At 55.6% G+C, this 26,943-nt stretch overlaps 2 protein-coding genes across 2 annotated transcripts in view; both read left to right on the forward strand.

The window, feature by feature from the left end:
* On the forward strand, nucleotides 1-13,577 carry TULP1 (TUB like protein 1). The gene is made up of 15 exons (XM_019660826.1): nucleotides 1-89; nucleotides 199-250; nucleotides 634-724; nucleotides 1,036-1,194; nucleotides 1,865-2,014; nucleotides 2,736-2,837; nucleotides 2,914-3,033; nucleotides 3,354-3,475; nucleotides 6,999-7,004; nucleotides 7,106-7,276; nucleotides 7,463-7,575; nucleotides 8,786-8,900; nucleotides 8,975-9,073; nucleotides 11,244-11,415; nucleotides 12,980-13,577. Exons 1-15 carry the CDS (start codon nucleotides 43-45, stop codon nucleotides 13,111-13,113), a joined length of 1,653 nt encoding a protein of 550 aa, XP_019516371.1. The 5' UTR covers nucleotides 1-42; the 3' UTR covers nucleotides 13,114-13,577.
* The window catches only part of TEAD3 (TEA domain transcription factor 3), a 22,416-nt gene continuing 8,784 nt past the window's right edge, over nucleotides 13,312-26,943 (forward strand). The window contains exons 1-4 of the mRNA XM_019660832.1: nucleotides 13,312-13,345; nucleotides 14,252-14,506; nucleotides 23,461-23,712; nucleotides 25,705-25,769. Coding sequence (XP_019516377.1) covers nucleotides 13,312-13,345; nucleotides 14,252-14,506; nucleotides 23,461-23,712; nucleotides 25,705-25,769 — 606 coding nt within the window. The remainder of the gene's footprint in view (nucleotides 13,346-14,251; nucleotides 14,507-23,460; nucleotides 23,713-25,704; nucleotides 25,770-26,943) is intronic.

The raw sequence follows: 26,943 nt of genomic DNA on the forward strand, positions 1-26,943 counted from the left end.
GCTGCAGGTTGGCCACCAAAGGGGGTGTTAGGCGAATGCACCATGCCGCTGCAGGACGACACCCTCCGGGAGGTGTGGGCCTCGGACAGGTCTGGAAGACCCCCAGCTGATTCCCTGAACCCTGGGGGACCCAGCTGGACGGGTTGGGAGGGGCAGGAAAAGGAGAAGGAGATGGATTGATTCCTTTGCTACCCCCAGCGGACATGAGGAGGAAGACTGGGGCCCAGAGGTCCAGCGGTGCCCCAAGCAGGTACGTCACTCCTGCTCAGAAAGGAGGCGGAAAGGTCCCCCACTGTAAGCCCACGGAGAGGAAGGGAGCTGGGAGGGGGCGGCCGTCCTCGCCAGCGCCTGGGGGTGCTTTCCTGGAGTTTCTTTGGAGGAAAGAGGTGTTTGGAGGCATGGGGTGTCCAGGGGAGGAATTTGGGTTTGGGGACATTGCAGGAGGCCATGATGCATGGGAGGGATCACCCTTCTTCACCCCAAGAAGGAGGCTGCAGTTCCCCTCCGGATAATCCGCGGTTATTTCTGGCGGCTCAAGGGATTAGAGGGTGACAAGTAGCCCTCTGAGCCCCCCTTTCCTTCTTCTTCCTCTTGATACCGGCCCCCCCCCACCCCCGGCCCCCAACTCTGCAGCAATCCACCAGGGGACAGAAGTTGAAGAAGAAAAGGACGGAGGCCCCTGAGTCCCTCTGCCCTTCTGGATCCAAGCCCCGGCGACCTGGAGGCGGGCGGGGGGCTGAGCCCGAGGGCGCCCCCCAGGGTGAGGGATGAGGGATGGAGGGGACTGAGGGCGGGCGAGGGTGCTGCTGAGCTCTGGAGCCCTTCCCCCTCCGGGAAGAGGGCCCCCGGACAGCGGCAGAGGTGCGGCGCGGGGTGTGGAGGGACGAAAGAAAGCCGGGGTAGGGGTGTCGAAGGTGGAAACAGAGCCCGGGGGAGAGTCCAGGGTGAGGATTCGGAGGCGGGGTGGGGGGGCGTCTGAGGAGAGCCGTCGGAGGAGGGGTTCGGGCGCTGCCTGACCCCCGCATCTCGGCTCAGTCCGGCGGCGGGGGAGGCCGCGGGAGGAGCCCGCCCCGGAGCCGGCCCAGGCCCGGGCGCCGCAGACGGTCTACGCTAAGTTCCTCAGGGATCCAGCGGCCAGGAAGCGCGACCCCCGGGAAACTTTTCTGGTCGCCAGTGTCTCAGGAGCGGAGGACGGTGAGAGGGCCCGAGGGAAGGGCGGGTACCCGGCGGGCTCAGAGGAGGAAAGGGGCTGCACCGGAAGAGCAGAGAGGCAGAAAACTGGAAGAAGAAGGAAAAACAGCCTCCACTTCTCTGGCTTTGTCTTTGAGCCAGAAGGACCTTTATTCTCTTGTTCTTTCCCCCATTTTCAGGAAGGGGAAACTGAGGCACAGAGCGGTTAAGGGCTTTGCCTTAAAGCGCAGCTAGGGGGCAGAGGTAGCCCAGATGGGACTGGCTCGAGGTCAGAAACAGAAACAAGGACGGAGCGAAGCAGAGCAGGTGCAGTGAGAGCAGCAGAGAAGGGGCAACGGGGAGACACGCGGAGGAACGTGTGCGGAGGGGAGGGCCCCAGAGACAGGAAGGGCCTCGTGAGAAGAGCGTTTTCCCGGAACACGATTGCCAGACCCCCAGCATCCTCCCGACTCCAGCCAACTTGCCGGACTCGGAGACCTGTGAAGACTTTGGGGTCCCCCTCATTCTTTAAGGAAGGTTGCTGGAACGCCTTTCCACCTCCCGTTCCTGTTGCAGAAAGGAAGCCTCCTACCCCTGGCATTCACTCCCCTCTTCCCAGCCATCTGGAGGGTCTGGGCTCCCCCCAGAGAATGGGGCCCACCTAGCCCCCATTATAAGGCGTTTCTACTTACAGAGGGTGAAGAGGAGGAAGAGGAGGACCATGACGAGGAAGAGGAGGAGGAGGAAAAGGAAGAGAAAAGCCCCTTGCCTCCCAAAAAGCCCACTAAACAGAAGGCTTCTGCAGACATCAAGGAGAGAAGAGCCAAGGCCCAGAGTCCGAAGGGTGGGTGTTGAGCATACAGAGGGAGCACACTGACAGGTCAAACCCGCCCTGCCCGTAAGGGACTTGGGGTCTCATTGCTACACTGGAGCTGAGACATCAAAGTTACCTAGTGCCTGGACTGGAAAGTTTCTTCCTCCGGTGGTTTCTTCCCCCTTAAGGACACAGATCAATTTGTGCTCCCCGCATCATCTCCCCTGCCCCTGCCCAGGGCGCTCTGTGAGCCAGGGAGGGCAGAGAATTTGGGTTTTCTTTCTGATTTCTGTTTAGTGGGGTTTTTTAAACTCAGTATGAATTATTGTTCTAATTTTTATAAAAGTATCAAAGTGATTACAGTAAAAATCAATCAGTGAATGAGTATACACTATGGTGGCTCCCTGGCCTGGGCACCTCGCCCTACAGGTACCTAGGCACCTGTGGACAGGCAGCTAGGAGCTGGGGCCTCTGCAGAAGCAAGACTGCATGTCTGCAGAACTGGCCAGGGGGGCTTTCTGTGGGAGAGGGGTGGGTTCATTCACTCATTCAGTAACTGCTTATTAAGCTCCCGGTGTTTGTCCAGCCCTTTCTGTACTCAGGGTTAGAAAAGAACCCAGAGGAAGGCAGACTCTGGACCCTGGTCAGGCCTTCTGCCTCCCTGGGGACTGAAGGAATGATACGTGGGTTGGAGGGTGGCGTTCAGCCCCAGCAGGCTTTTCTATTTCTAACCCCCACCCTCCATTTCCAGGCAACCTGGGAAGCCCTGTCCCCCCAGTGAAACCTCTGCGCATTAAGAAGAAGGAAGTGCCAGCTGGGGACGGGGCCACAACGAGAAAGACAAAGAAGAAAGGTGAGACTGGTCTCTGGAGGAACAGGGTACTCTGAGTGTGGTGGGGGTTGTGACCTCTTCCCATCCAAACACACAGGGTCTGGGGAGGCTGACAAGGACCCCTCAGTGAGCCCAGCCAGTGTACAGAAGAAGATCCCAGCAGCCATGTTTCTGGTTGGGACAGATGGCCCAGCTGAGAAAGCTCTGAAGAAGAAAGGTGGGTGGCAGTGGCCTCTTGCACCATGATGTTGAGAGACAATCCTGGGAGTGGAGAGCTGAGGCACAGTGTAGTACCCTAAGGAATGTGGGTTCTACAGTCAGAAGACTTGGGGGCATCTTGACCACCATTTTAATAGCTGTGTGGCCTCAGGCAGGTGTCTTAGCCTTTCTGAGGCTCTGATAATAGTAATATGGGGTTATTCTCTTGTGGTTGTGGGAAGGGTTCAAGTAAGACATGAGTGTTAGAAGCACTTTGCAAACCATGAAGTACTCCACTAGGGGAAGAGGTTAACAGGCTTGTTTCTGTTCCATTCTCAGGCACTCCCAAAGGCGCAGAAGAGGAGAGGAAGGAGGAAGAAGAGGGTGAGGAGGAAGAAGTGGCTGCTGTGGTGACCAAGAACAGCAATCAGAAAGGCAAAGCAAAAGGAAAAGGCAAAAAGGTTGGCTCTCAGAGGGGAAAGGGGCTAAGGTACCTTTGCGGGGGCAGTGGTAGGGGTTTGGGGTGAGGGAACTAGAGTGTAGGGCCCTATGGGCTGGGGCCATGGAGTCACCTGGGGTTGGAATCTTTGCTGCCCCTGTAGTGACAGCATATGAGGACAAAGGCACCAGACTTGTGAGAACAGAAAAGGCAGTTGTGGGTCACCAGGTTGGAACCAGCTACTCAGGGGCCAGGCCTTAAGTCATCTGGTCTTGAAGCCCTCCCCGCTGCAGCCTAACCACCAGACACAGCCGGAGATGCCCCCACATGAAGATACACATTTTCTGTTCCAGGGAGGTGGAGCACACAGGCTGACAGGCACATGTGTGCACACCCTTGGGCACGCCAGCTGACTGATAGCCAGCTGTACGAGCTGTTAAAATATTTCTACCCTGCTGCTCTGAGCTCCCCAAATGTTTTCTGCTACCCCACCCACCCAGGAACTCCCAACCTTCCAGCAGCTAAAGGGGTAACACTGACTGTCAGGGGACTCCAGGACCCTCCTGCAGGCCTATCAGTGCCCATTCTTGGACATTCTCCATGGGCAAAGCAGGTTGTTAAATATTTTAAATATTGCTCTTACAAACTTAGGCACCAACACACACAAACTCAAGCAGGAGAGAGAGATTTAACTGGAGAGAGAAAGTGATAAAAGTCTTTGAGAAACTGGTTTCCACAAGTGGAGAGATCACCATGAGGGCAGGGCCTGGTCTTAGCTATGTGGGTTTGTTACTTTGTTCAGGAGTGGTCAGGTCTTGGGAGGTTGATTCACATTAGCCAAGATCACCAGATGCTGATGTATAAATTGAAAGGCCAGTTTATTATCTCCCAGGAGGACTATAACTGCAGTACATTCTTCAATACAGTAGACCCTTGAAATTCACAGCTGTAGAAAAGTTTGAATAAGCTCTGGCTTGCTCCAGATCACATTCCAAACATAGTCTTGTGTTGCACAAGTTTCTTCTGGAGCAGCCTAGAGTGGAGGAGATGCTCACTTGCCCGCTGGCTAAGGGCTCGCTCCCTGACACCAGCCTCACCTCATACACAGTGCAAACCTGCCCTCAGCAAAAATGGCCAATCACAGCACATCAGGGCATCTCAGTGGCTCACTGGTAGCATTTAATCCTCCAATGCACACACCCAGGCTGGTGGTCTCTTCTCTCCTCTGTTGGGAAAGTTGGGGTTAGAATCTTGGCTCCCCATCTTGTGAGGGATAGAACAGGAGGGCAAAGAGAACCCTGTTTGTGACAACAGAAGGGATGGTGTGGATCACTAAGCCAGGCCACCCTAGGACCTGATGCAGCCAAATTATTAGTTTTTCCACGAGCAAAATTAGCTTATTTATTTACTCATTATATTAACTATGTGTTATCGTATAACAAATCACCCCAAAATTTGTTGTCTTAAAACAGTAAACATTTTGGTGAACACACAATGTGATATATAGATGATGTATTATAGAATTGTACACTTGAAACTTACATAATTTTACTAACCACTGTCACCCCAATAAATTTTAATAATAATAATAAAATAAGATATAACTCAGGAACAGCCAGATGGAAGAAATGCACAGGGCAAGGTATGAGAAAAGGGCTCTGAGCTTCTATGCTCTCTGAGCATGCCACTCTTCCAGAATCTCCATGTGTTCACCAACAGAGAAGCTCTCCCAAAAATAATAATAATAATAAAATTTAAAAATAAACACTTGTTTTCTTATTTTATGTGAGTCAGAAATCTAGGAGCAGCTTAGCAGTGTAGTTCTGGTTCAGGGTCTCTTATGATGTTGCAGTCAAGATATCATCTGGCAGCCGGCTGAGTGGCTCAGTTGATTAAGAGCTCGCTCAAGAGTTTGAGCTCTGAGCAACAGTGGTTCGATGCCCAGCTGAGCTGTCGCTGAGCTGCCAACAGGTGGCAGGATGGCTCAGCTAAAAAAAAAAAACAAAAACAAAACAAAAAAAAACACATATCATCTGGGTCTGCAGTCATTCTGAAAACTTGATTAGATATGGAAGATCCACTTCTCAAATGGTTCACTGTTATGGTTGCTGTCTGGAGGCCTCTCCATAGGGCTGCTTGAGTGTTCTTATGACATGGCAGCCAACTTCCCCCCGAGCCCAAGAATGGCCCAAGAGAGAGAGACCAGGAGAAGCCACAGTACCTTTTATGACTTTGCCTTAGAAGTGACCACCCCCATCACTTTTGCCATATTCTATTGGCCACGAAGACCAACCCTGATTCAGTGTGGGAGGGGACTACACATGGGTGTCAATACCAGGAGGCAAGGACCATTGGGGGCCATCTTGGAGGCTGGTTACTACATTGCGTATATACTATACGCTCATGATAATAGCAGTAGTTAACACTTCCACTGTGCTATGTGCTTAGAACACAGCAATCAATACCTTCAGCCTCACCTCAGTTCACCCCCTTAGAGTGTATCCACACGAAGGAAGTTCTTTCTAAAGTCTCTGGATCTAACACGAGACTGGGCAGCATTAAATCCCAATTCCACCTCTTATGAACTGTGTGAACTTGGATAAGTTTCTTAACCTCTCTGAGCCTCAGCTACCTCATTTGAAAAATGAGACAGTTACCTCAGTGGATATTGATAAGAGGATTAAATGAGTTATATTTTGGAAAGTACTTAGAACTATACCTAGCACATTGGTAGACTTTATATGAGTGTTTGTTAACTGTACATATACATTAAGGCCTGGGGTCAGCCGAGTGGCTCAGTTGGTTAAGAGTTAGCTTAAGAGCACGAGCTCTGAGCAACAGGGCCTCCAGTTCAATTCCCACACGGGCCAGTGATGCTGCGCCCGAGCTGAGCAGCCACTGACCTGCCAACAGGTGGCAGGATGGCTCAGCTGGTGAGAGCACATGCTCCTAACAACAAGACTGCCTGTTTGTTGGTGGGCTACACCCACCACTAAGACTGAACTCTGCACCTTGAGCTGAGCTGCCGCCTGGATGGCTCAATGGATAGAGCGTGTGCTCTTAACAACAAGGCTACTGGTTCAACTCCCACATGGGATGGTGGCTACGCCCACCCGCAACTAAGATTGTAACACAGCGCCTTCAGCTTAGAGGCCACGAGCTGCCAACAGACAGCCAGATGGCAACTGGTGCCCTCCACAACTAAGATTGAAGAACAACTTGGCTGGTCCCCCTCCCCAATTCCCCAACACTGTTCCCCCCCCCAAAAAAAAAATTAAGTAAGATCTGTTCCAGGGATCGAGCCCTCAGCATACCTACTTCTCAGAATAAAAAACTGAGTCAGGGAACTCATGTGACAGACAGTGGTAGAACCAGGATTTGAACCCAGGTGGCTGACTCCAGAGTGTGAGCTCTTAACTACAAGCTAAATGAAATGATAATTAAGTGCAGGGCTCCCCAGGGCCTTCTAACAGCCTGCTGAGTTGTTGGGGAAGTGTGAGGGATCAGCCACACTCCAGCTTGGCCTCTCTGGTTTCTCCCCGCAGAAACCGGTGAGTTGTCCTGCCTGCCCTGCCTATGTCCCAGCACTGGGGACCTGCTAAGGGCAGGGGAGCTAGTGCTCTGGGGCTGATGCACCCTCTGCCCCACCCAGAAGGAGGAGAGGGCCCCCTCCCCACCCGTGGAAGTGGACGAGCCTCGGGAGTTCGTGTTTCGGCCTGCCCCCCAGGGCCGGACAGTGCGCTGCCGACTGACCCGGGACAAGAAGGGAATGGATCGGGGACTGTATCCCTCCTACTTCCTGCACTTGGACACGGAGAAAAAGGTAGGAAGGGAGAGATGGAGGGAGAGGGAGAAAGAAGGGGGGTGGAGGCGCCTGGACCCAGGCTGAGGGAGGGTCTAGGGTCAAGATGTGGGGAGGAGCAAACAGGCTTCCTCTTCCCCTCACCCACCGCCCTGTGCCACCCCGGATTCTCTTCCCATCCTGTCATCTGTCTCCACCTCTCCCCAGGTGTTCATCTTGGCTGGCAGGAAACGGAAGCGGAGCAAGACAGCCAATTACCTCATCTCCAGTGACCCTACCAATCTGTCCCGAGGAGGGGAGAATTTCATCGGGAAGCTGAGGTGGGGCTGGGAGGCTCCAGGCAGCAAGAGGGCTGTGGTATTCTGTGCCGATAGAATGCCCACCACACTGGACACTCTGCCCAAAATGGGCTATACAAAATGGGCTTCTCACATTTTGTATAGATCACTTGAGGATCTTATTAAAATGGTTCAGTGACTCTGGGGTGGGGAGTGGAGGTAGATTCTGCACTTTTTTTTTTAATTCATTTATTTTTATTTTATTGGGGAATTGGGGAAGGGGAACAGCCAAGTTGTTGTCTTTCCATCTTAGTTGTGGAGGGCGCAGCTAGCTCAGCTCCAAGTCCAGTCGCCATTCGGCAGCTCCCATGTGGGAGGCGAACCAACAACCTTGTTGTTAGGAGCACATGCTCTCACCCAGCTGAGCCATCCTGTCACCTGTTGGCAGCTCAGCGGCAGTTCAGCTCCAGCGCAGATCACTGGCCCATGTGGGAATCAAACCGGCGACCCTGTGTCTCAGAGCTCATACTGTTAATCAACTGAGCCACTTGGCCGGCCCTGATTCTGCACTTCTAACGACCACCCGGGTGATGCCCGCACTGCTCGTCCAGGGACCTCACTTGGAGTAGAGCATAAATTCCACGAGGGCAGAGTCTGTCTTGTTCACGGTTGAATTCCTAGCACCTGGTACATAGTGGCTACTCAATAAATATTTACTAAGTGAATGAATGAAGACATATTTTGCACCTACCGTGTGCTATGTTTCCCCATATATCTCATATAATCCTCATCACAAATCTGAGAGGTGGGGGTTAGACCCCAGAGTCAAGCCTTATTTCTTTTATTTATGTATTTTACAAACACATAAGAAATAAGGTCTATCTATGTGTCTAGCATAGTTCTAAGAACCTTCCAATATTAACACATTTAATCCTGTTATCAACCAAATTAGGTAAATACTGCCCTTATGTCCCTTTTGCAGATGGGGGAGTTGAGGCTCAGACCAGTTATGTAACTTGCCTAAGGTCACACAGTTAGTAAGAGATGGAGCTGAGATTTGATCGCTGTCCAGTCTCCTAGATCCATCTTTTTAAAAGGAAAAGCCTGGGCACATGCTTTTAGGGGACATGAATTGCTCCTTCCTAAGACACCTTCACCCTTGATAAAAGAGCTCTCAAAACTGCTTGGCTGGGAAGAAGGGTCTCCGAGTAGGCACGTGGAAACCCCGCCCCCAGCTCTACCCTCCTTGCAGGTCCAACCTCCTAGGAAACCGCTTCACCGTCTTTGACAATGGGCAGAACCCGCACCGTGGAGGAGGCAGCGCTGATGTGGGGAGCCTTCGGCAGGAGCTGGCAGCTGTGATCTATGTGAGACTCCACCTGTCCCCCGTGGCAGGCCCCTCCCCTTTCAGGGGCTGGCCTAATGCGCATCTCCCTCCTAGGAAACCAACATGCTGGGCTTCCGAGGTCCCCGGCGCATGACAGTCCTCATTCCTGGCATGAATGCGGACAACGACAGGGTCCCCATCCGGCCCCGAAATGTGAGCCCTGCGCCTCCCTGGCCCCTTCCCCTGAGGGTCCTGTTCCCTACATGACTCACTCCGGGGGAGCAGGGGGAAGAGGGCTCAGGTTGCTCTTCGCCCAACCTCCCGAGCACACTCCATCCTCCAGTGCAAATTAATTCTGGCAGCTTGTGTAATGAATTAGGAGTTTTTGTAATTGAATTCACTGAAATGAGTACAATGAGTTCTTTTTTTTTTTTTAAGTTTACATCAAATTATCCATTTATATATCCATTCACCACACATATATTGAATGCCAAGTATTATTCCAGGCACCTGGAAGACATAAATGGACAGAACAAAAATCTGCCCTCATGAGCTGGCAATCTAGGGGAGCAAGACAGTAGAGTAATTGTGAGAAATAAGTAAATTATGTAGTCTGTTAGAAGATGATAAGTGCTATGAGAAAAAAGGAAAAGTTGAACAGAGGAAGAGAGAGGTGTGTGTGTGTGTGTGTGTGTGTGTGTGTGTGTGTGTGTGTGTGTTTTAACATTAAATACAGTGTTTAGAGTGAGCCTCGTTGAAAAGGTGAAATTTGAGCAAAGTCTTGAAAGAGGTGAGGGAGCAAGCCTGCAGATATCTTGGGAAAGATCATCCAGGCAGAGGGAAGAGCCAGTGCAAAGGCCCTGAGGCAGGAGGGCGCCTAGTGGGTTTGAGGAACAGCAGGTGGTCAGTGTGGCTGCAGGGAGATGAGATGAGAAGGGTGGGAGTGAGGGCCAGATAGGACCTGTATAACTGGTTTTTACTCTGAGAGGAACAGGAATCCAGGGTAGGGTTCTGAGCAAATGAGTAACATGATTTGACTTATATTTAAAAAGCAAAGATTGCTGTTTTTTGGTTTTGTTTGTTTTACGTATACGTGTAGGTATAGGGTAAGATGGACAGGTGTCCCGCAGACAGGTGGCTTCCTTCAAAGTCAGTCCTGCGCCCTGCTCCTTAGCACTGTGGGTCGGTTGAGCCCACAGTATTTCAGAGACGGGATGACTGGCATGCCCCATACTCATAGTGATGTCACTTTACTCATTTACAATGAAAATAATACCCCTATTAGCTGATCACACATCCTTACCTGCTGGAAAGTCACACCATAACCAGAGGCCCAGTCCACCAGTGGGGCATCAGCCATGGGGGACCCGGTCTTGAGGAGCCTGTGGGTCCCACACTTGCTCCTTCCATGCCTGGAAAAAAACCCAAGTATCTCCAGTGGCAGGGCCTCCTGTGTGTTTGGGCTCGGTAAGAACTACCCGGTGCTGCTTTGGGTCTCTCTTCATCATCTCAGTTCATTCATTTTACAATCATTTATTAAAGCCAGGCACTGGAGATCCAAAATCAACACAACAGATACCATCAAAACAATATCTGATATTTATTGAGCATTTACTCGGTGCCAGGAACTGATCTAAATAACACTTTCTGCGCTATTAACTTATTTAATCCTCACAACACCCTGTTATAAGGGAAACTGAGGCACAGAGATGTTACTGAAATACGGTGCCTGCCCTTAGAGTATCCAATTCTATTACAACACAGTGGTAGGAATAAGAGCAAGGCGTTATGGAAGCTCGGAGCTAAGACATGTAAATCAGACCTGGGGTCAGGAAGGCTTCTTGGAGGACATGATCTTGAGTGGACTCGCTCTAAGCCATGAATGTGAACAGGTGGCAAGGAAAGTCGAAAGAAATATCTCAAGGGCACCCTCATACAGACACCACTTCTTCCTTCCAGAAACTTCTCTTTCAGGATGTTTTATTTTAACCATTGTTTGCCTGTTCATCTCTCCAAGTTCAACTGCGAAGGTCCTAGAATGTCTGATTCATCCTTGTAATCAGATGCCAGCATGGAACCATTCCAAAGACCCCTTGGATACCAATGGCACAGGGCATTTACTATATGCCAGAGGCAACTTTCCATTTTCCAACCCACCCCCAACCCCTTTGGCATCCCACAGTAAAGCTCCACTCTCACAGATGCACATCCTGTCCACAAGGACACCACAGAGACCAAGCATGCTCTCAAGGACACCCTGAGTGGACGCTGACATTCAGGCTGCTCAAGGGCACACATAGGTCCCAAAGCCCCTTCGCCTTCAGTCTGAGATATCTCAGCCATGCCTAACTGTCCTCTCCCTGATACTGCCCCCGGTACCCAGGCCAGCGATGGGCTGCTGGTGCGCTGGCAGAACAAGACGCTGGAGAGCCTCATTGAGCTGCACAACAAGCCACCTGTTTGGAACGAAGATAGCGGCTCCTACACCCTCAACTTCCAAGGCCGAGTCACCCAGGCCTCGGTCAAGAACTTCCAGATAGTCCACGCCGATGACCGTGAGTATCGAGGGGCCCAGACCAGGCTGCTCCCCACCTCCAGGACCCCAACCTCAGGCCTTTCCCCACCATCTTTCTCTCTCTCTCTCTCTGACACACACACACACACTGGCCTGGAGCTGTCCTTTATCCCTGAAGCCAGAACATCTAAGAAAGTCATTCCTTCCTCTGGGGACATTGACACTATGCTCTCAGGAGCCTCAGATATTCCACGCAGGTGTCTTGGGGATCATTATTCCAGGCCTTCATTCTAGCATTGACCAGAGCCCTGGGGTAGATACTGGGATATTCTGGTTAAAAGTGTGTTGAAGGGAGAGTTAAGCTGCTGGAGTTTGAAAACCACTGTTAGCCCGGCCCCTTTGTGGTCAAAGAGGGTACTGAGGCTCAAGGCAGTCCCTTACCCAAAGTCTCTCAGCTCCTTCAGGCATTTATGCTGGCCCTCAAAATTTACTTCACTAACACTTACACAGTACTTTCTATGTGCCAGGCACTGTTCTGAGACTTCGCAGATATTGAGTCACTAAATCTTTTCAACAACACTGTGAGGAAGATACTATTATTGTCCTTATTTGGCACAGAGAGATCAAGTAACGTGCCCAAGGTCATACAGCTAGTAAGAGGTAGAGCCGGAATTAGAACCCAGGTAGTCTGGCACCAGTGCCCCAGCTCCTAACCCCTTCAAGATGGCTACCTTTTAAGAGTAGGGAATATTAATCAAGCATTTCTCAGTGCCTACTCTATTGCCTTCTCTCAAGTGAGGTCAAAGGCCTGCCTGCCCTTGGGGAGTGAGGGAAACAATCTGTACCCAGAACATAATTAAGTAAAAATGTCCCTGTTACAAGCCTGGGGGAGAGGCCTGCACTAGGGTAAGGAAGCCTGGGCATGGAAAGGTATCTCCCAAGGGACTTTAGGTTCCCAAGGTCAGCTAACACTGAGCATGTTCCTCATCTCCCACTCCATCCTAGGGATATGCCCCTTAGTGTCACCTGTCCCCAGACCTTAGATAACTGCTCTCCAGATCATGTCTGGTAGAGCCTGGTCTGCTGAGGTTGGGGTTATTTTTAGCAACTTCCTGTCCCTATGGATGCTGGGGGAGGTGTTGGGATAGGGGCTGAATGGGCACTGGATGAGGAAGGGAACCAGGGGGCTAGTCAAGGGATTGAGCCTGGTGGTGGTCTAAGATGGGACTTGGGGTGGGGTGGGAAAAAGGAATGAGGTCAGAAGACAACAGAGACGTTGGAAAGGGAGGAATCTAGGCTTGGGGAAGTTTGACAGGTTCCTAAGTTTAAGTAGCAGTTGCATGCATAGCCCTGGGCAGCAAAAGATAAGGCAGGGTCCCTGTCCTCAGGGGGCTTCCAGTCCGATGGATGGTAAAGCTGCAGGTGGGGCAGGTGGGGCGAGATAAGAGGGGTATGGATGGGTGGAAGGTGAATAACTGAGAAGATGGCTAGGTATTGGGGCCCAGTGCAAGGGAAGGGGATTTCCCCCAATGTTGAGGGCATTGATTGCCAAGACCGGCACCCAGGAGATTTCGGGCAGCCCCCTCCCGTGTCTTTATCCACAGCCGACTATATCGTGCTGCAGTTCGGCCGCGTGGCCGAGGATGCCTTCACTTTAGACTACCGGTACCCGCTGTGCGCCCTGCAGGCCTTCGCCATCGCCCTCTCCAGTTTCGACGGGAAGCTGGCCTGCGAGTGACCCCAGCACTCCCAGAGCCCGCCAGGGTTGGGGAAAGGATTTAGTGGCGGCTTGCAGGGTCCCTTCACCAAAGCCCCCACGGAAGACTGCTCCCTTGTCGGAGAGTGACCCCTCACTGTCTCCAGGTGACCTCCATCCACTCCCCAGCCTGGTACAGGCCAAGACAGGGGAGGAGCTCAGATTGAGGGTCCGACGGAGATGAAGAACATCTGGAGTTTGAGCCGCACATCTGGTCGCGGAGCGAGCTGCTTCAAAACACATACACACACACACACACACACACACACCCGCGCACTCCTGTCACTTCCTGTCCAGAAGCAGTAGTCAGTGTTGTTTTAACCCCCTCCGGGACCGTGCGAGGGCTTGGAGGAGCTGGGGCTGGCTCCGAGGAGGGGGTAGGTGATGGGGGACGAGGGCAGGGTACCCACATCCCCAATAAAGCCGTGTCCCAGGCCAAGCGGTGCAGTGGTTTTTCAGCGCGTGCGGAGGACGAAGAGGCGGGAGGGGTCCGGAGGGCGGGCTGGAGGCCTCCCTTCCCCTCTCCCGCCCAGGCCCGGGGCACTCCCGCGTCCCCTCCCCCGCGCCCATCACCGGTCCTACCGAAACTCGGCGGGCTCGCCTTGTCAAGACGCCCCCCCTGGGGAGCAGGGCCGAAAGGGAGGGCCCCGGAGGTCCGGGAAGAGGGGAAAAGGGAGAAATTCGAGAAACAAGCCTCTCGGGGAGAACCAGACAAACCGGGTCCAGGCAGGGCGGGCGCAGCCGCCAGGGCGGGGCCGGGTCTGGGCCCCGGGAGGGGGTGGCGGGCTCTTGGGCGGGAGCGGACACTCCGCTTCGGCGGCTCGGGACTGGGTTTGTGGGGTAGGGAGCCCCGAGGCCCGTGCGCTCCGGCTTCGCCAGGCTTCTTGTGACGCGTCACCCGGGCCCGGACCTCGACGGGAGACCCGTCTAGGAGGCAGGAGCTCCGCCCTTGGCCCCGCCCAGGCCGGAGCCCCAAATTCCGGCTGGGCACTGGAAAGGTGGGCTAAGGCCCGGTGTGCAGGGAGAGATTGGCAGTGTCGCACCCGCGGGCGAGGAGCGGGGCTCCGGGGCGCAGGAAGGCCGGGAACGGCCGCGGGTCGGGAAGCCACGGGGTGAGCAGCTTGCTCGCCGAGTGGGGGCGGCCCCGTGCGGCCCCGCCCCCCCGGCCGGTGCCCGCCCCCCTGCGGGCTCCTCAACACAAACTTTCCGTCCCGCTCACTCCCTCCTCCGCGCCCGGCGCCTCCCGCTCCTGCCCTGCTCATTCCGCACATTCCGGCCAGCCCCCTCCCCACGACCCCCCTTCCCGGCCCCCCTCTCAGCTCCCTCGGGCCCGGCAGAGCGGCCCGGCCGGAGCGCCCCCGCGAGCTCGGACCAGGTAAGCTGGGCGGACGCCGGGAGGAGGCCCGGCTAGGAGAGGTGGTTTGGTTGGTTGGTTATGGGTAGGGGGGGCACTCGAGGGGGGCTGGGTCCCCGAGCTATTGTCCAGCCTGAGCCGGAGCCCCGGATTTGGGTGCCGGGAAGTTTAGAGGGAAGGGGGGGTAAAGCTCTCCGGGAAGCCCCGCCCACCCCTCCTACCCCCCCCGCGACCGGGTCTAGTTGTTCGGGGGAGGTAGGGGAGCCGGGAGATTGTCCCCGGTGCCATCGCCTGTCCCAGTGCCCGCGTTTGGGGTGTCAAAGCAGTGGTCTGGGGGCCGCAGAGTTTTGAGGGGCCTGCCACCGGGGAGCTCGTACCCAGGGCTCCCGGTCCCGGGCCTCGCCGCCCTTTGGACTCCCGACTCGCGCTCTCCCGGAGCCCGCCGGGCCCCAGATCCACGCAGGCCTTGGGCCGGGCCTCCCGGCGCCCAGGCCGGCTCCTGCGCGCTGTGCCCGCGGCTGCGCTGGATTGTGGAGGCTGTCTGGGAGCTAAGCTGCGCGCTCTAGGCGTGTGCCCCCTGAGAGGCAGGGGTCTTAAGTTCCCTGCAGTTCTGCCTCCTGAGTCGGGGTGGAGGTTCAGAGTTCCAGCCATGAGCGCCGTGAGCCCAGCTCCAAAGGGGGCTGGATTTGGGGCCTTCTCTTCGCCACACATCCTCAGAGCCCTTGTTTAAACTTTAGGTTGGAAGGCGGCTTGTCCCCACCACCACCACCACCATCACCACCACCACCATTGTCTGTCATGCCCTTTACCCCAGCCCAGCCTGGGGAGGGAAGGCGGGAGTGCCTATCAGCATCTGGTTTCCAGCCTAGCAAGACTCTGTCATTGAGACCCCACTCTGTCACCTTTGTGGGACAGGGGCCCTGATCAGGGCTGAGAGATTCTTTCTGGACAAGGAGGAGTGAGGCCCTGGGGGAGAGCTTCTCAGGGGGCACCTCCCTCTGTGTCTTCCCTCTCCAGGTAGAGGCAGAGCCAGGTCAGGCCTGGACTTGTAGCTCAGGAGATCAGGGGATGGGGGTGGGGGCTGGACACAGCCCCGAGGGGCTGGTGCCCATGGCGGCTCTGTGTCCCATCTGCGGTGGCCTGGTTCTGTGTACAAGTTGTGTAGACACCTCCTGGACCGGAATGCTGGGGGCAACCGGTGATGAGGAGGGAAATCCAAAGTCCCCAGAAGTTGGAGATTGGGGGGAATTGTGTCCTCCTCCTTTCCAGGTTTTTGTAGCTCCTTTTCTAAGGGTGCCACCCCAGGACATGTTTCTATAGTTTTTTGGATCGCTGCTCACCCTGTGGGCAGGGGATGGACAGATATGTTGTCTATTGAATAGGATATCTGGTGAAGGTGACTTCACGGGGCCTGGATGCCCCCCCACACACACCCCCGCCCCCCTCAGAGAGAGGCTGGGAGCCAGTGGGACTCTCGATCTCTTGGGGCTTCTCCCAGTCCCCTAGGGAAGGAACAGTAATAATGTTAATTAGTGCATTTCAGCTGGGGCATGACTGAGTAGAGTGGTCACTGATTGGCAGGACAGACCTGTGCGTGTGTGTGTCCTGGGCTCTGCTCCTGCCCTCACCCTCAGGTTTGCAGTCCCTAGTACATACTGCCAGTTGAGGAAATATTAAAACCAGAAGGAAACATATCAGCAGAGGAGGTCAAGAAATTAGAGATCTGGTCCCAGTCATACCTTTAACCAGCTGTGTAATCTTGGTGGGCCTCTTCGGGCCTCATTTTCCCCGCTTGGAATAAGTGACTTCTCAGTCCCTTTTCTCTGAGCTCCTCCCAGTCTCTGTCTGCTCGTCAGTTAGCCTTCCCTCTCCTCTCACTACGGAACCTGAACCTGGTGGGTCTGGAGAGGTGAGTGGGTGATCCGGTAGTCTAAGGAAGAAGGTGAGGACAAACCAGGAGGTGACTGAGGGGTAGCTAAACCAGGTAAGCGTGGCTGAAGAGGTTGCAGGCAGCACACGTTGAGGGACAGGGAGGCCAGGCGGAGTTGGGGGAACTTGCCCTCTGAAATGGTTGTAGGTTCTGACAAGGTTGGATGGGATGAATGGTGTTCAGAGGCTACTTGGAAGGCTGTTGGTCCCCTCTCCTGGCTCCCAGACCCCCCTAGGGGCTCAGTGTTAAGCTGGAAGGATACAGAAGCTATCAGTCTTGCCCACCTCTTTGCTCAGGAAGGAGGGAGGAGCAGAGGGTTCTGCTCACAGTGAAGAGAATAGGGAAGGGAGCTGGTGGTCCCAGGCCCCAGGGCGCCATGATGGTTCTAAATGCTGCAGCTTTCTGTGGCTCAGAGGTCACACTGTCTTCTTGCTACATGGGAGCTGCAGAAGCTGTGGGGTTCCAGGGATGGCCTTGAGGACCCAGGTCTCCATGGACCTCTGGGGCAGCCCTGGGGCCACGGCAAGAGCTTCTCTGGTCAGAGCAGGAGCAGAGGTCAGCAGATCACACTTGGCTGTATCCCTATGGCCTTTCCCTGTCCTGCCCTCCCTCTGGGTGTTGTGCCAGCCTAGGGAGTCTGCAGGTGCTGCCCTTCCTGGGAGGACACTGGATGGGAGAGGGCTCCCCCTGTCCTCTCAGGGTCCCACAGGAGACTGCAGCCAGGGGCCCGAGAATCCTATCACTCTGCGGATCCCCAAAGCCTCAGCCCTTGAGGTTTCCTAGAGTGCTGATTGTTTCCTGTACTCCCTGCCAGGCCTGAAAGGACAGGAAGTGATAGAGGGAAATGAGAGTGCAACTGTGTATGACGCTGGATGTGTGTAAGAGAGAAACTGTGTGGGTGAGAGACTGTGTGGGTGGATGTGTGTGTGTGTGTGAGAGAGAACCAGGTACGACCAGTTTGTATGTGTGACCGCATGTGAAGCTGGGCAGATACACGAGAGAAACTGCATGTGACACCGTGACTGTAACATTCACGTGTGTGAGAGAAACTCACATTCTCTGTGTGACTGATACTTCACGTACGTGAGAAAAGCTGTGTGAATGATGTTCTTAGTGTGTGACGTGCAAGCAGCCATCATACAGGTTATGTTTATGAAAGAAGCTGCTCGATCATCAGCGTGAGCCTGTGTCTGAGACGGGGAGGGAGTTTGATGCTGTGCATATGTGAGGGCCACTGCGATGGTATGATGCTGTGTGTGTCAGAAGTGGAATGAGTGACATTCCGTGTGCCATGACGCCGTGGCGTGACTACTTATTATGCTTACATGTGTGTGTGAACAGCATTTGAGATGGTCTCAATAGAGAGGTTTATAGAAAGTAATGGTCTGTGTGTGTGACCGTGATGACACTGTGTTGTGTGAGAAAAACCAACGTGTGTGCATGTGTGTGCGCGTGTTAGGGAGAAGCCATTGTGACATGGTGGACTATACCCAACACAGCATAAATGCGCCGAGGAGCTGCTGTGATAAGCTGAGCGTGAAGTAAGGTGTGTATGTGAAACTGAACACAAGAAAGAAACTGCGTGTGTGTGTGCTGCGTGCGAAAGAAACTGGGGTGTGACTGAGACTGCCTCTGTGGGTGGTCACTATCTGAGATTGCTTGGGACTGTAGGACAGTGTGGGCGATGTCCTTCAGGCTGTGCCAGACGTGGCGTGGGATACTGTGTGTGACTAATTTGGGGGCCTGTGACCCCATGCATGTGGCGTCTATGTGGAGGACCATGAAAAAGATAACTGTTAAAAAAAACAAGAAATGTACTTCATGCCACTGAATTGTGCACTTAAAAATGGTTAAAATAGTACATTTCATGTTATGTATATTTTCTCACGATAAAATTTAAAAAAACAACCCAGAAAGGAGAGAGGCAGGTGACAGTGACTGCAGGACAGTGTGTATGACGAGGAGGGGCCCAGAGAAACCCCTGTGTTTATAGATGACAGTAGCATGTGACTCTCAGAACGGGGGTGACTGATGGAGTGACTGGTAGCAGCTCAGAGGGTGACCCAGAGTACAAGGGGCTTGGGTTCAGGCAGGCTGGGGTCGGGGCACTGACATGTTAATTGAGAACTGTCACCCACTTTCCCAAGTTGCCCATTAGCTGCATCCCCCCAACTTGGATACCTGGCCTTCACTGGAGTGGGACAAGATGAGACCTGACAGACTGTTGGGGTGGGGGTGAAAGGAGGTCTGGGAACTGGGCCCCTTTTCTCTGCAAGAGGTTTAAGGGCTCTGAGTCCAACCTCTGCTGGTGGAGGGGAGGGGGTCGCTGACAGTGAGGACAGCTTTGGAGAGGGAAGCCTGGGGGATACCCCGCCCCTCTGCTCCCTGAGAAGCCTGTGCCCTGAGTATTGGGGGGGGGGTGCACAGAGTCTTGATTCCCAAATTGGAAGCACATTAATAAGCGGGAGAGAGGGGAGAGGCCCCCCACCTCCCTCCTAGTGGGCTCTGCAAATTGCTTCCTCCTGTAAAAATCCCTACCCTGCTCCAGGGAGGAGGGTAGTCCCTCCCCAGCCTAGCAGGGTGTGATCACTTGGCAGGGTCCCTCAGGGGTCCTTGGACCGGAGGTGGGGGAGGCAGACACCATCCGCATCCTGCCCCTCTCTGTGGTCCCAACCAGAGCAGGGCTACTTCTAGGGTGGGAGCCTCTGGCAGCTGGAGAACAGCTGGCCCCGCTGTTGGGGCGGGTGGGGAAGAAGAGGGAAAAGGCAGAGGGGGAGGCTCCCTTAACCCTCATCCACTGCCCTCCCATCCTCAACCCCCTGGCTGGTCAGGCCAGCCCAGTTTCGGGGGCGGAATTTAGGATGGAACTGCTGAGTTCACTGTCTCCCCACTCTTTGAGTGATTACTCAAAGTGAGAGCACTTTGGGGGCTAGGGTCCCTCAAGAGTGGACAGCTGCTGCCACTAGACCCAGTAGAATCGCCAGCCTCAATTTGTCCTCCCAGTGGGGCTGGTGCAGGGGAGGAATGGGGGGGTGCACCTACCTAGACTTACCTTGCCTGCATTCCCCACCAGGGCAGAGGCTCTGGGGGAGCCCAGTCTTCAGGCCTATCCCCCAACTTTGAAAGGGAGCGTGGTCTGGAGGCTGTGGGGCCTTTGGGGGTGAGGGTCTAAGTCTCTGCAGAAGCCCCGGCTTGGGCCTCTATCCCTGGAGCTGTCCAGCCAGTTATTCCAGAAGGCCTGGCCCCAGGGTGAGGAGTGGGCAGCAAGGTGACCCTTATCTTCTCCAGGGCCCCAGAGCGTGCTCACCCAGCCCCTAGTTCCCGTCCCTGCCACCACCCAGAGGCACCTTGTGACCTCTGAAGGCTGAGGGCCCTGAGAGAGGGGAAGCCAGTGTGGCTGGTCAAAGGTAAAGGCAGATGAGACCACAGGCGGTCCACAGCCTGTTGTATTAACGGGACCTCTTCAGAGGGAGAAGGGAGGTCATCTGTGAGGAGGTGGGACAGGAGGATGTCCTGGACATGGCTCTGTTGTGGCTGCCCCCAGCCCCCAGCAATGGCTTTCCTTCTTTCTAGGTCTGCCCTGGTCTGGGTCTTTCTGTCATTTGTGCTCCTGGGGTCTGTCTGTCTGTCTGTCTGTCTGTCTGTCTGTCTCCATATATATATATATATATATTCTCTCTCTCTCTCCCTCTCTAGCTCTCTCGCTCTCTGTCTCTCGCTCTCTAGCTCGCTCGCTCTCACTCTCTGTCTCTCTCTGTCTCTCTCTCTGTCTCTCTGTCTCTCGCTCTCTCACTCTCCTCCCCCTGCCCTGCTTGCCCGCCTCCCTCCCTCCCTGCCTGTATCTGAGTTTATCGATCTTTCCCTTTCCTGCCCATTTTGCCCCCTCCTCTCTTTACTCCATCCTCCAACTCTCCCTGTTCACCCCGTCTGTGGGAAGCTCTACCCACCTTGCCCCCCACTTTGGTCTTTCTTCCTTTCTCCTACCCCTCAGCAAGGCAGAGGTTCTAGACACCTGGGCAAGCAAGTCAGCAAGGAGCCGGACCTGCCACCCTCCCACCCCCTCTCTGCACAGGGGAGATGAGACCCTGCCCTGGACTGGGGCTGCCATCCCAGGGGGCCTGCCATCTTACCCCAGGCAGCCTCCTCTAGAGTCCTCCCCTCCACCATGGCTGAGTCCCACATTTGCCTCAGTTCAGCCCTGCAGCTGTCTGAGGAGCCTGTAGCCTGCTCCCTCACCCCAGGCTGGGTCCCAGTGTTTTGGGGGTCTGAGGAGAGGAGGGTGGGCACGCGCTAGCCTCTGTCTTCATCCCACAGCAGTCACTCTGGGAAGATCAGAGCAGCCGGTCCGGACCCCTCGCACTGAGCCCCTCCTGCCTGTGCAGCAGGACAGAGACCCCAGCTCAGTCCCCAGCGTGGGGCAGCTGCCTGCCCACCATTGCCCATGGGTGTGCCTCGGCCTGGGGGTCCAAATATTCTCGTTTGGGTGTTCCCCGGACACCCACACAGCATACCTGCACACATGTGCCCCTGTGCATGGCTGTGTAGGGGGGGGGGTCACCTGTATGCCCCTGTGCGGTGCCTCTGCCCACACGCATGTTCCTAGAAAGTGAATCTGATATGTGCCCACGAGGCAGCGGAAGGGATGGTGGTCCCACTTCTCTCCTTGACTGTCCTTGTAGCTGCCCCCTGGGCTCCCTTCCCCCTCACCAGCTGCCAGGCGTCCCAGCCAGGGGCTGCCCCGCCCCCCCCAGTCTGTCCCAGCTCCCAAGCACTGCTGTGTTCGCCATATTTGGCCACAGTGCTCCTGCGGGGGGCGGGGCGGGGCTGACATCACCCCGAGAAGGGGGGCCACCGCCTGGATGAGGGGAGGCGGGCAGAGACTTGGGGGAGACAGGAAAGTTGCTTTCAAAAGTTGGGCTGCCAGGGCCCCCCATGCAGTGGACCTCTGCTGCTCTGAGGGGGGCCGCAGGAGAAGATTTGGGGGAAATGGGTTGAGGATTCGGTTGGGAGGGGTCTTAGCTCACTGTAGCCCCTCTTCTGCCTCCCCTCTGGTAGCTTGTGGCAGTGTCAGACCTGGTGGGGGGTGGCCCTGCGTCCCAGCTTCCTTGGTATATGAGCCACTGGGTCCTCCAGAGTCCCTGCTCCCTCACATTATTATTCCAAGAACTTGGCCTCAGGGATTGAGAAGAGGATGGAGATGGGGAAACAGCTCCCTGGAGTGAGAGGCAGGCTGGAGTCGAGGAGTGTGGCCCCCTGACTGGTCAGGAGCGGATGCCCCTGGTGTGGCAGAGCTATTCCTGGTGGTCTTGGAGGCCTCACCAAAAAGGCTACTGCAGTGTTGGGGTCCTTGAAGTTGCTCTAGCCACTTGGGCTGAAGGGACCCCCTGGTCTGGACCCCACTGGGCCAACTCATGGTGGTTGCCATGACAGCTGGGCCATCTTTCTTGCAACAGGTGATGGAGCGTCTCAGCCCCATCCTTTTGGTTAAGAGATTGAAGCCAAATTGCCTGGGTTCAGATGCCGGCTCTAGCACTTACTAGCTGTGTGTTCTTGAGCAAGTTGCTTAACCTCTCTGTTCCTTAGTTTCCTCATCTGTGAAGTGGAAATAATAATAGTACCTACCCCATAGGTTATTGTGAGGATTAAATGAATCACTGTGTGTAAAATTCCAGCACAGCGCCTGTCATATGGCAGGTGCTGTCGTTAGCAGTAATATTAAGTCTAAACTTTATATCCATCTGACATTCAGGCCCCCCCAGGCCCTCCCCATCCCATGCACTAGCGACCGGCTTCAAGCCTCCCTAAGCAAGCAGGTGGCCCCACACGGAGAATCCCCACACTTTCCGCAGGGCATGGAATTCATGTCTGAGGGCAAAGAATTCCCTTCCATGGCTTCTGAGGGGGTCCCCGACCTTTCCACCTTGCCCCCACTTTCCCTGCAGCCCTGAGAGAAGTCTCAGGATCTAGCCGTCTTGGGCTCTGAGGCTCCCAGGACCCTGGTAATACATTGGGCATGCAGATTCTGAGGCTAAAGGCGGGGAGCCTTGGGGCTGTGTGTGTTGGGGGCACTGACTGGGAGTGGTCTGAGTTAGTAACCCAGCCTGGCTTGCGCAGGGAAGCAGAGTTTACAGAGCCCTGGCCCATCCGTGATGTGGGCCAGGGCAGGGGCGGGCGTGTGGGTGGTTTATGGGCTGCTGTAGGGCCAGGAGGTGCGGGAACAGGAAGTGGGACGGAGGAGCGGGTGGGGTTGAGCAAGCCTGCTGGCCAGGCACCCTCTCAGCTGCTCACTTGCCAGCCAGCGTCTCTCTTGCAATTCCTGGGGCACTTCCTGCCCTATGTTTAGGCTCCTTGGCAGGGTTCTTACAAGTTTTCTTTTGGGGAAGTCAAAATCATGGGTCTGGGACCTTCCTCATCCCACAGCAGGTCCTCAGCAGGGTTGCTGGGAGGAGAATAAGGGTTGGGGGAGTCCCTGGTTTGGATCCAGATGACAGGGAGGAGGAGCTGGCAGAGTGAGAGCCGAGGAGCCCCTCTGAGAGCTGCAGAATTGCTGAGCCCTGCCCGCTCTGTTCCTCCGCTCTTTGCTCATCATGATGCCTTTGACAGCAGTGTGACCTTGTGAGCCTCAGTTTTCCTTATCTGAATAATGGGCACCACTCCTTGCTTGCCTTTCCTGCCTTCGATTTGAGGATTGAATGGATATGAAAGTGCTTCCCCCTACACACAAAAGTGCTGGGTAGATATAAGGCATTATTATTGTTGTTGTTGATCACCACCAGTACTCTCATGAGTGTTATGAGCTAGGCAGTGTGGTTGGCACTTTGTCATGGTCTCATTTAGTTTTAACCCTCACAACCTCAAGGAGACCCTTTCCTTGTTGTACAGGACTGGGGGCTGGAAAGGTGAAGTACTTCATCCAAGGTCACATAGCGCTGGATAAGCACAGCCTCTGGTTACCTCCACCCCACCCAGAGCACCTGCCCCTAGGGTGGGAGGTTGTCAGGTGAGGACCCTGGCCCTCACCGCCCCCCCTGTGTCTCCCTCCCAGGCTCAGGCTGCCCGGTGGGCTCAGGCCCAGAGCCCAGAGTAACCAGCACAATAGCGTCCAACAGCTGGAACGCCAGCAGCAGCCCCGGGGAGGCCCGGGAGGATGGGCCCGAGGGCCTGGACAAGGGGCTGGACAACGACGCGGAGGGCGTGTGGAGCCCGGACATCGAGCAGAGCTTCCAGGAGGCCCTGGCCATCTACCCGCCCTGCGGCCGGCGCAAGATCATCCTGTCGGACGAGGGCAAGATGTACGGTGCGTGCGGGGAGGCCCCGGGGACACTGGATGGGACGTGGGGAGGCAGCCTGGCCCTCCCTGGCCCCTCCCCCTGCTCTCTGCCCCTCACCCAACCGGTTTGGCCAAGTCTCGAGGCTGCCAGCCCGCCATGGGCGAGCCTGGGCGTGCAAGCCTGTGTGTCTGGATCCTCCTCATAAACAAGCCAGGCTTGCCCCCTCCCCTGGAGAGAGCTCGGCCCGTAGTGCGACACCCCCATCTGCTTCTCCGCTCCTCCCCACTGCTGGCCTGGAGGTTTCCCAGGGACTCAGTGGGCCCAGGGAACTGGGTCAGTCCAGCGTGCTCCGGCCTAGGCCTGGGAGAGGGTCCCCTTTCCTGGGAGGATGTAGGGGAGCCTGAGGGGCGAGGCCTGGGGCGGGAGTCCCAGCACAGAGCAGGGTTAACCACTGGTGAGTTCCCGCCTGTGTATGGGGGAGGGGAGGGCTGCGAGGCTGTGGGAAGCCACAGTGTGACAGGGGCCTGTGTTGGGAAGACGGCTGGAGAGTGGTTCGTTCCTCAGGCTCCCTCGCAAGTCTCTCCTGCTGCTCTGGCCCCTGTCTTTGCCACCTTGCCCACCTCTTGCCTCCAGAAGGGAGTGTCCCCCTCTTGTCCGGCCCTGAGAGGGCTCTCCCAGAGCTGCATTTTTGGGATAACTCAACCCTTCTGGGCCTGGCTCTGCCAACTCCCTCTAACCTGCCCTGACAGCCTGTAGTTGAGTGAGGCGAACCCTCAGCTTGACCTCTCCTGGTATCCAGGACCATGATGGGTACAGGAAGGAGACAGCTGGGCCAAGTGGTAAGGGCTGCCCCGTGTCCCCTGCCCCCACCCACTTGCCACACCTGCCCCGAGCACCAGAGCCCCACTCATGGGGCAGGCGGATATTCCAGGGCACCTTCCAGAGGGCAGGGGCTGTCTGCCCTAACTGCTACCTCCCAGATGGCTGGGGCAGCCCCAAAGGGTATTTTTAGACAGGGTGGAGGGAGTGGGGTGGAGAGGGGCAGGCAGGAAGGGAGGAGCAGTGGGGCTGGTTCTGTCATTGAAGAGGAATCTGGAGAATGTGGTGATCTGGGGAGGCTGTGAGGTTAGGGGGCAGGGGGCCTGGATTTGGGGGTAAGAGGTGTACACCCTAAGGATGCTGCCATATGCTTAGCCACAAGTCCCAAGCATCCCTCACGGCAAGCCCCCTGGACCCCGGCCAGCTTCTGGGCACTCAGAGGGTCCATGGTGCTGAGCAGAGCCCTCCACCCAAAGGCTGACAGGCAGCTGGGCTGTCTCTCTTAGGGCGGGAGAGACACTGATAACCGGTGACATGGAGGTGACAGGCTCAAGAACACAGTGACATGCTCAGTGACACATCTTGACACAGGCTATTAGTGTAGAAGGTGTGTTGGAGACCATCCGGTCCTTCCTGCCTGTTTCGCCAGAGAAGGGACGGGACTTGTCCAGGGCCTCCGCTCATGGCAAGGCAACTAGGACAGAAGCCCAGTCCAGGACTCTTTCAGGCACGCACGGCGACGTTAACCGAGATGTCTGCCGCCTGGGTCAGGCCTCACTTACACACGAGGACATATACTCGGAGATCTGGAGCCGGTGACAAGCCCTGGAAGAAGGAAGCAGTGCTGGGGGCTGGGAATGAGGGGCCCAGCTGTCCTGCCGCCCTTGGGCCACACCTGCCCCTGTCAGTCTGCAGGGAAACCTGTCTGGCTGCCTGACATTGTTCCACCTCCCTCCTACTCTGCTGCCCCTACTCACCCCTCCCCCAGCGAGCAGCCCCCCGGGTCTGGAAGCTGTGCGGGGGAGCGCCTGGGACTTCCCCACCCCCCTTGCCTGCCCTGCTTGTGCCCTTGAGGGTGGGGAGGGGACAGGAGCAGTGTTTTGGGGAGGGCCCTGGTGTGGTTTCCAGCTGGTGGGGGCGGTCTCCAGCCACCAGCTCCCCCCTTCGCCCACTCATTTTTTTCTCTCACTCCAATCTAGGTCGGAATGAGTTGATCGCACGCTATATTAAGTTGAGGACGGGGAAGACTCGCACGAGAAAACAGGTAAAGAGACTTTATGTCGTGGCCCCTCTGCACGGACACACTCTCCCAGCTGCCTCCTTCAGCCCCTTCCGTCCGGAGCCATTCCCACTGCTCTGCCCACCTCCTCGGAGCTGCCCCTTCACCCAGCCTACTCTCCCACCCTCGCCTAATGACTTCACACCCCCTCAAGTTGCTCCGTCACCATTCCCACTGTCCTCTTTGACCACCCACCACCCCATCCAAGGCCTTTGGTTCAGTGGCCACAGATAAGCCCCACGGGGCAGCTGTGGCAGCTGCGTGGTCACTGTCCTGAGAGGCCCATTGACGAGTCAGGGAAACAGAGTTGAAGGGATTAGTGCAGAGCAGGGTGGCATGGCTGAGATAGGGGTGTGTGCTGGCGGACAAGCACCTAACCTGGACCAGGCAGGCGAAGGGAAAAAGCGCTAGGAAGGCTTCTTAGAGGAGGCGACACTCAAGAAGCATTTTACAAAAGGAATAGGATTTAGCCAGGCAGAAAAAAGGGAGAGGGTTCTTCCAGGCTAAGAAAGTTGGATACACAAATACTAATTGTGAACCCTTACAGAGCTAGCTTCGTATTAATTGATTTGATCCTCACAGCAATCTTACAAGGTAGGTACAGTAATTACCTCCATTTTACAGATGAGGAAACTGAGGCACGGGGAAGTTACGTAACTTCCTTAAGGTCAATCAGCTGGTGGATGGTAGATACAGGATTCAACCCACTAGGCAGGAAAGAGCCTTCAGTCAGCAGTGTGGGGTGGGATGGGGTGGGGTGGTAGACGGAGGGGTCAGAAGAGCTGAGGGCCGGTGGTGACAGACTTGGTTGGAGACCTGAGGGACACGTTTCCCTGGGGGCAGCTGAGGGCCGTGGAAGGGAATAGAGCTGGGAGTGGAATGTTGGCCCTGGAGCAGTCGGGCAGTGGATTAGGGCCAGGCAGAGGCAGGGACCTAGGTCAACAGCAACGGTGGCCTGGTTAGTGGCAATGGTAAAGGTAGTGGCGGTGGGGATGGAAAAAAATGATTTGAGAGATGACTGGGTGGCTTGCAGCCCAGGGAGGGTAGCAGCGTGGTGACAGGAAACCTGAAGGGAGTCGGTTGGGGTGGGTTGCACCTAGGACACCTAGGAGAGAGGCAGGCTGGAGGCAGACACCTGGAGGAGTGGAGGCTGCCTCTG

The sequence above is a fragment of the Hipposideros armiger genome, unplaced genomic scaffold (assembly GCF_001890085.2).
Source record: "Hipposideros armiger isolate ML-2016 unplaced genomic scaffold, ASM189008v1 scaffold_331, whole genome shotgun sequence".
Lineage (NCBI taxonomy): Eukaryota > Metazoa > Chordata > Mammalia > Chiroptera > Hipposideridae > Hipposideros > Hipposideros armiger.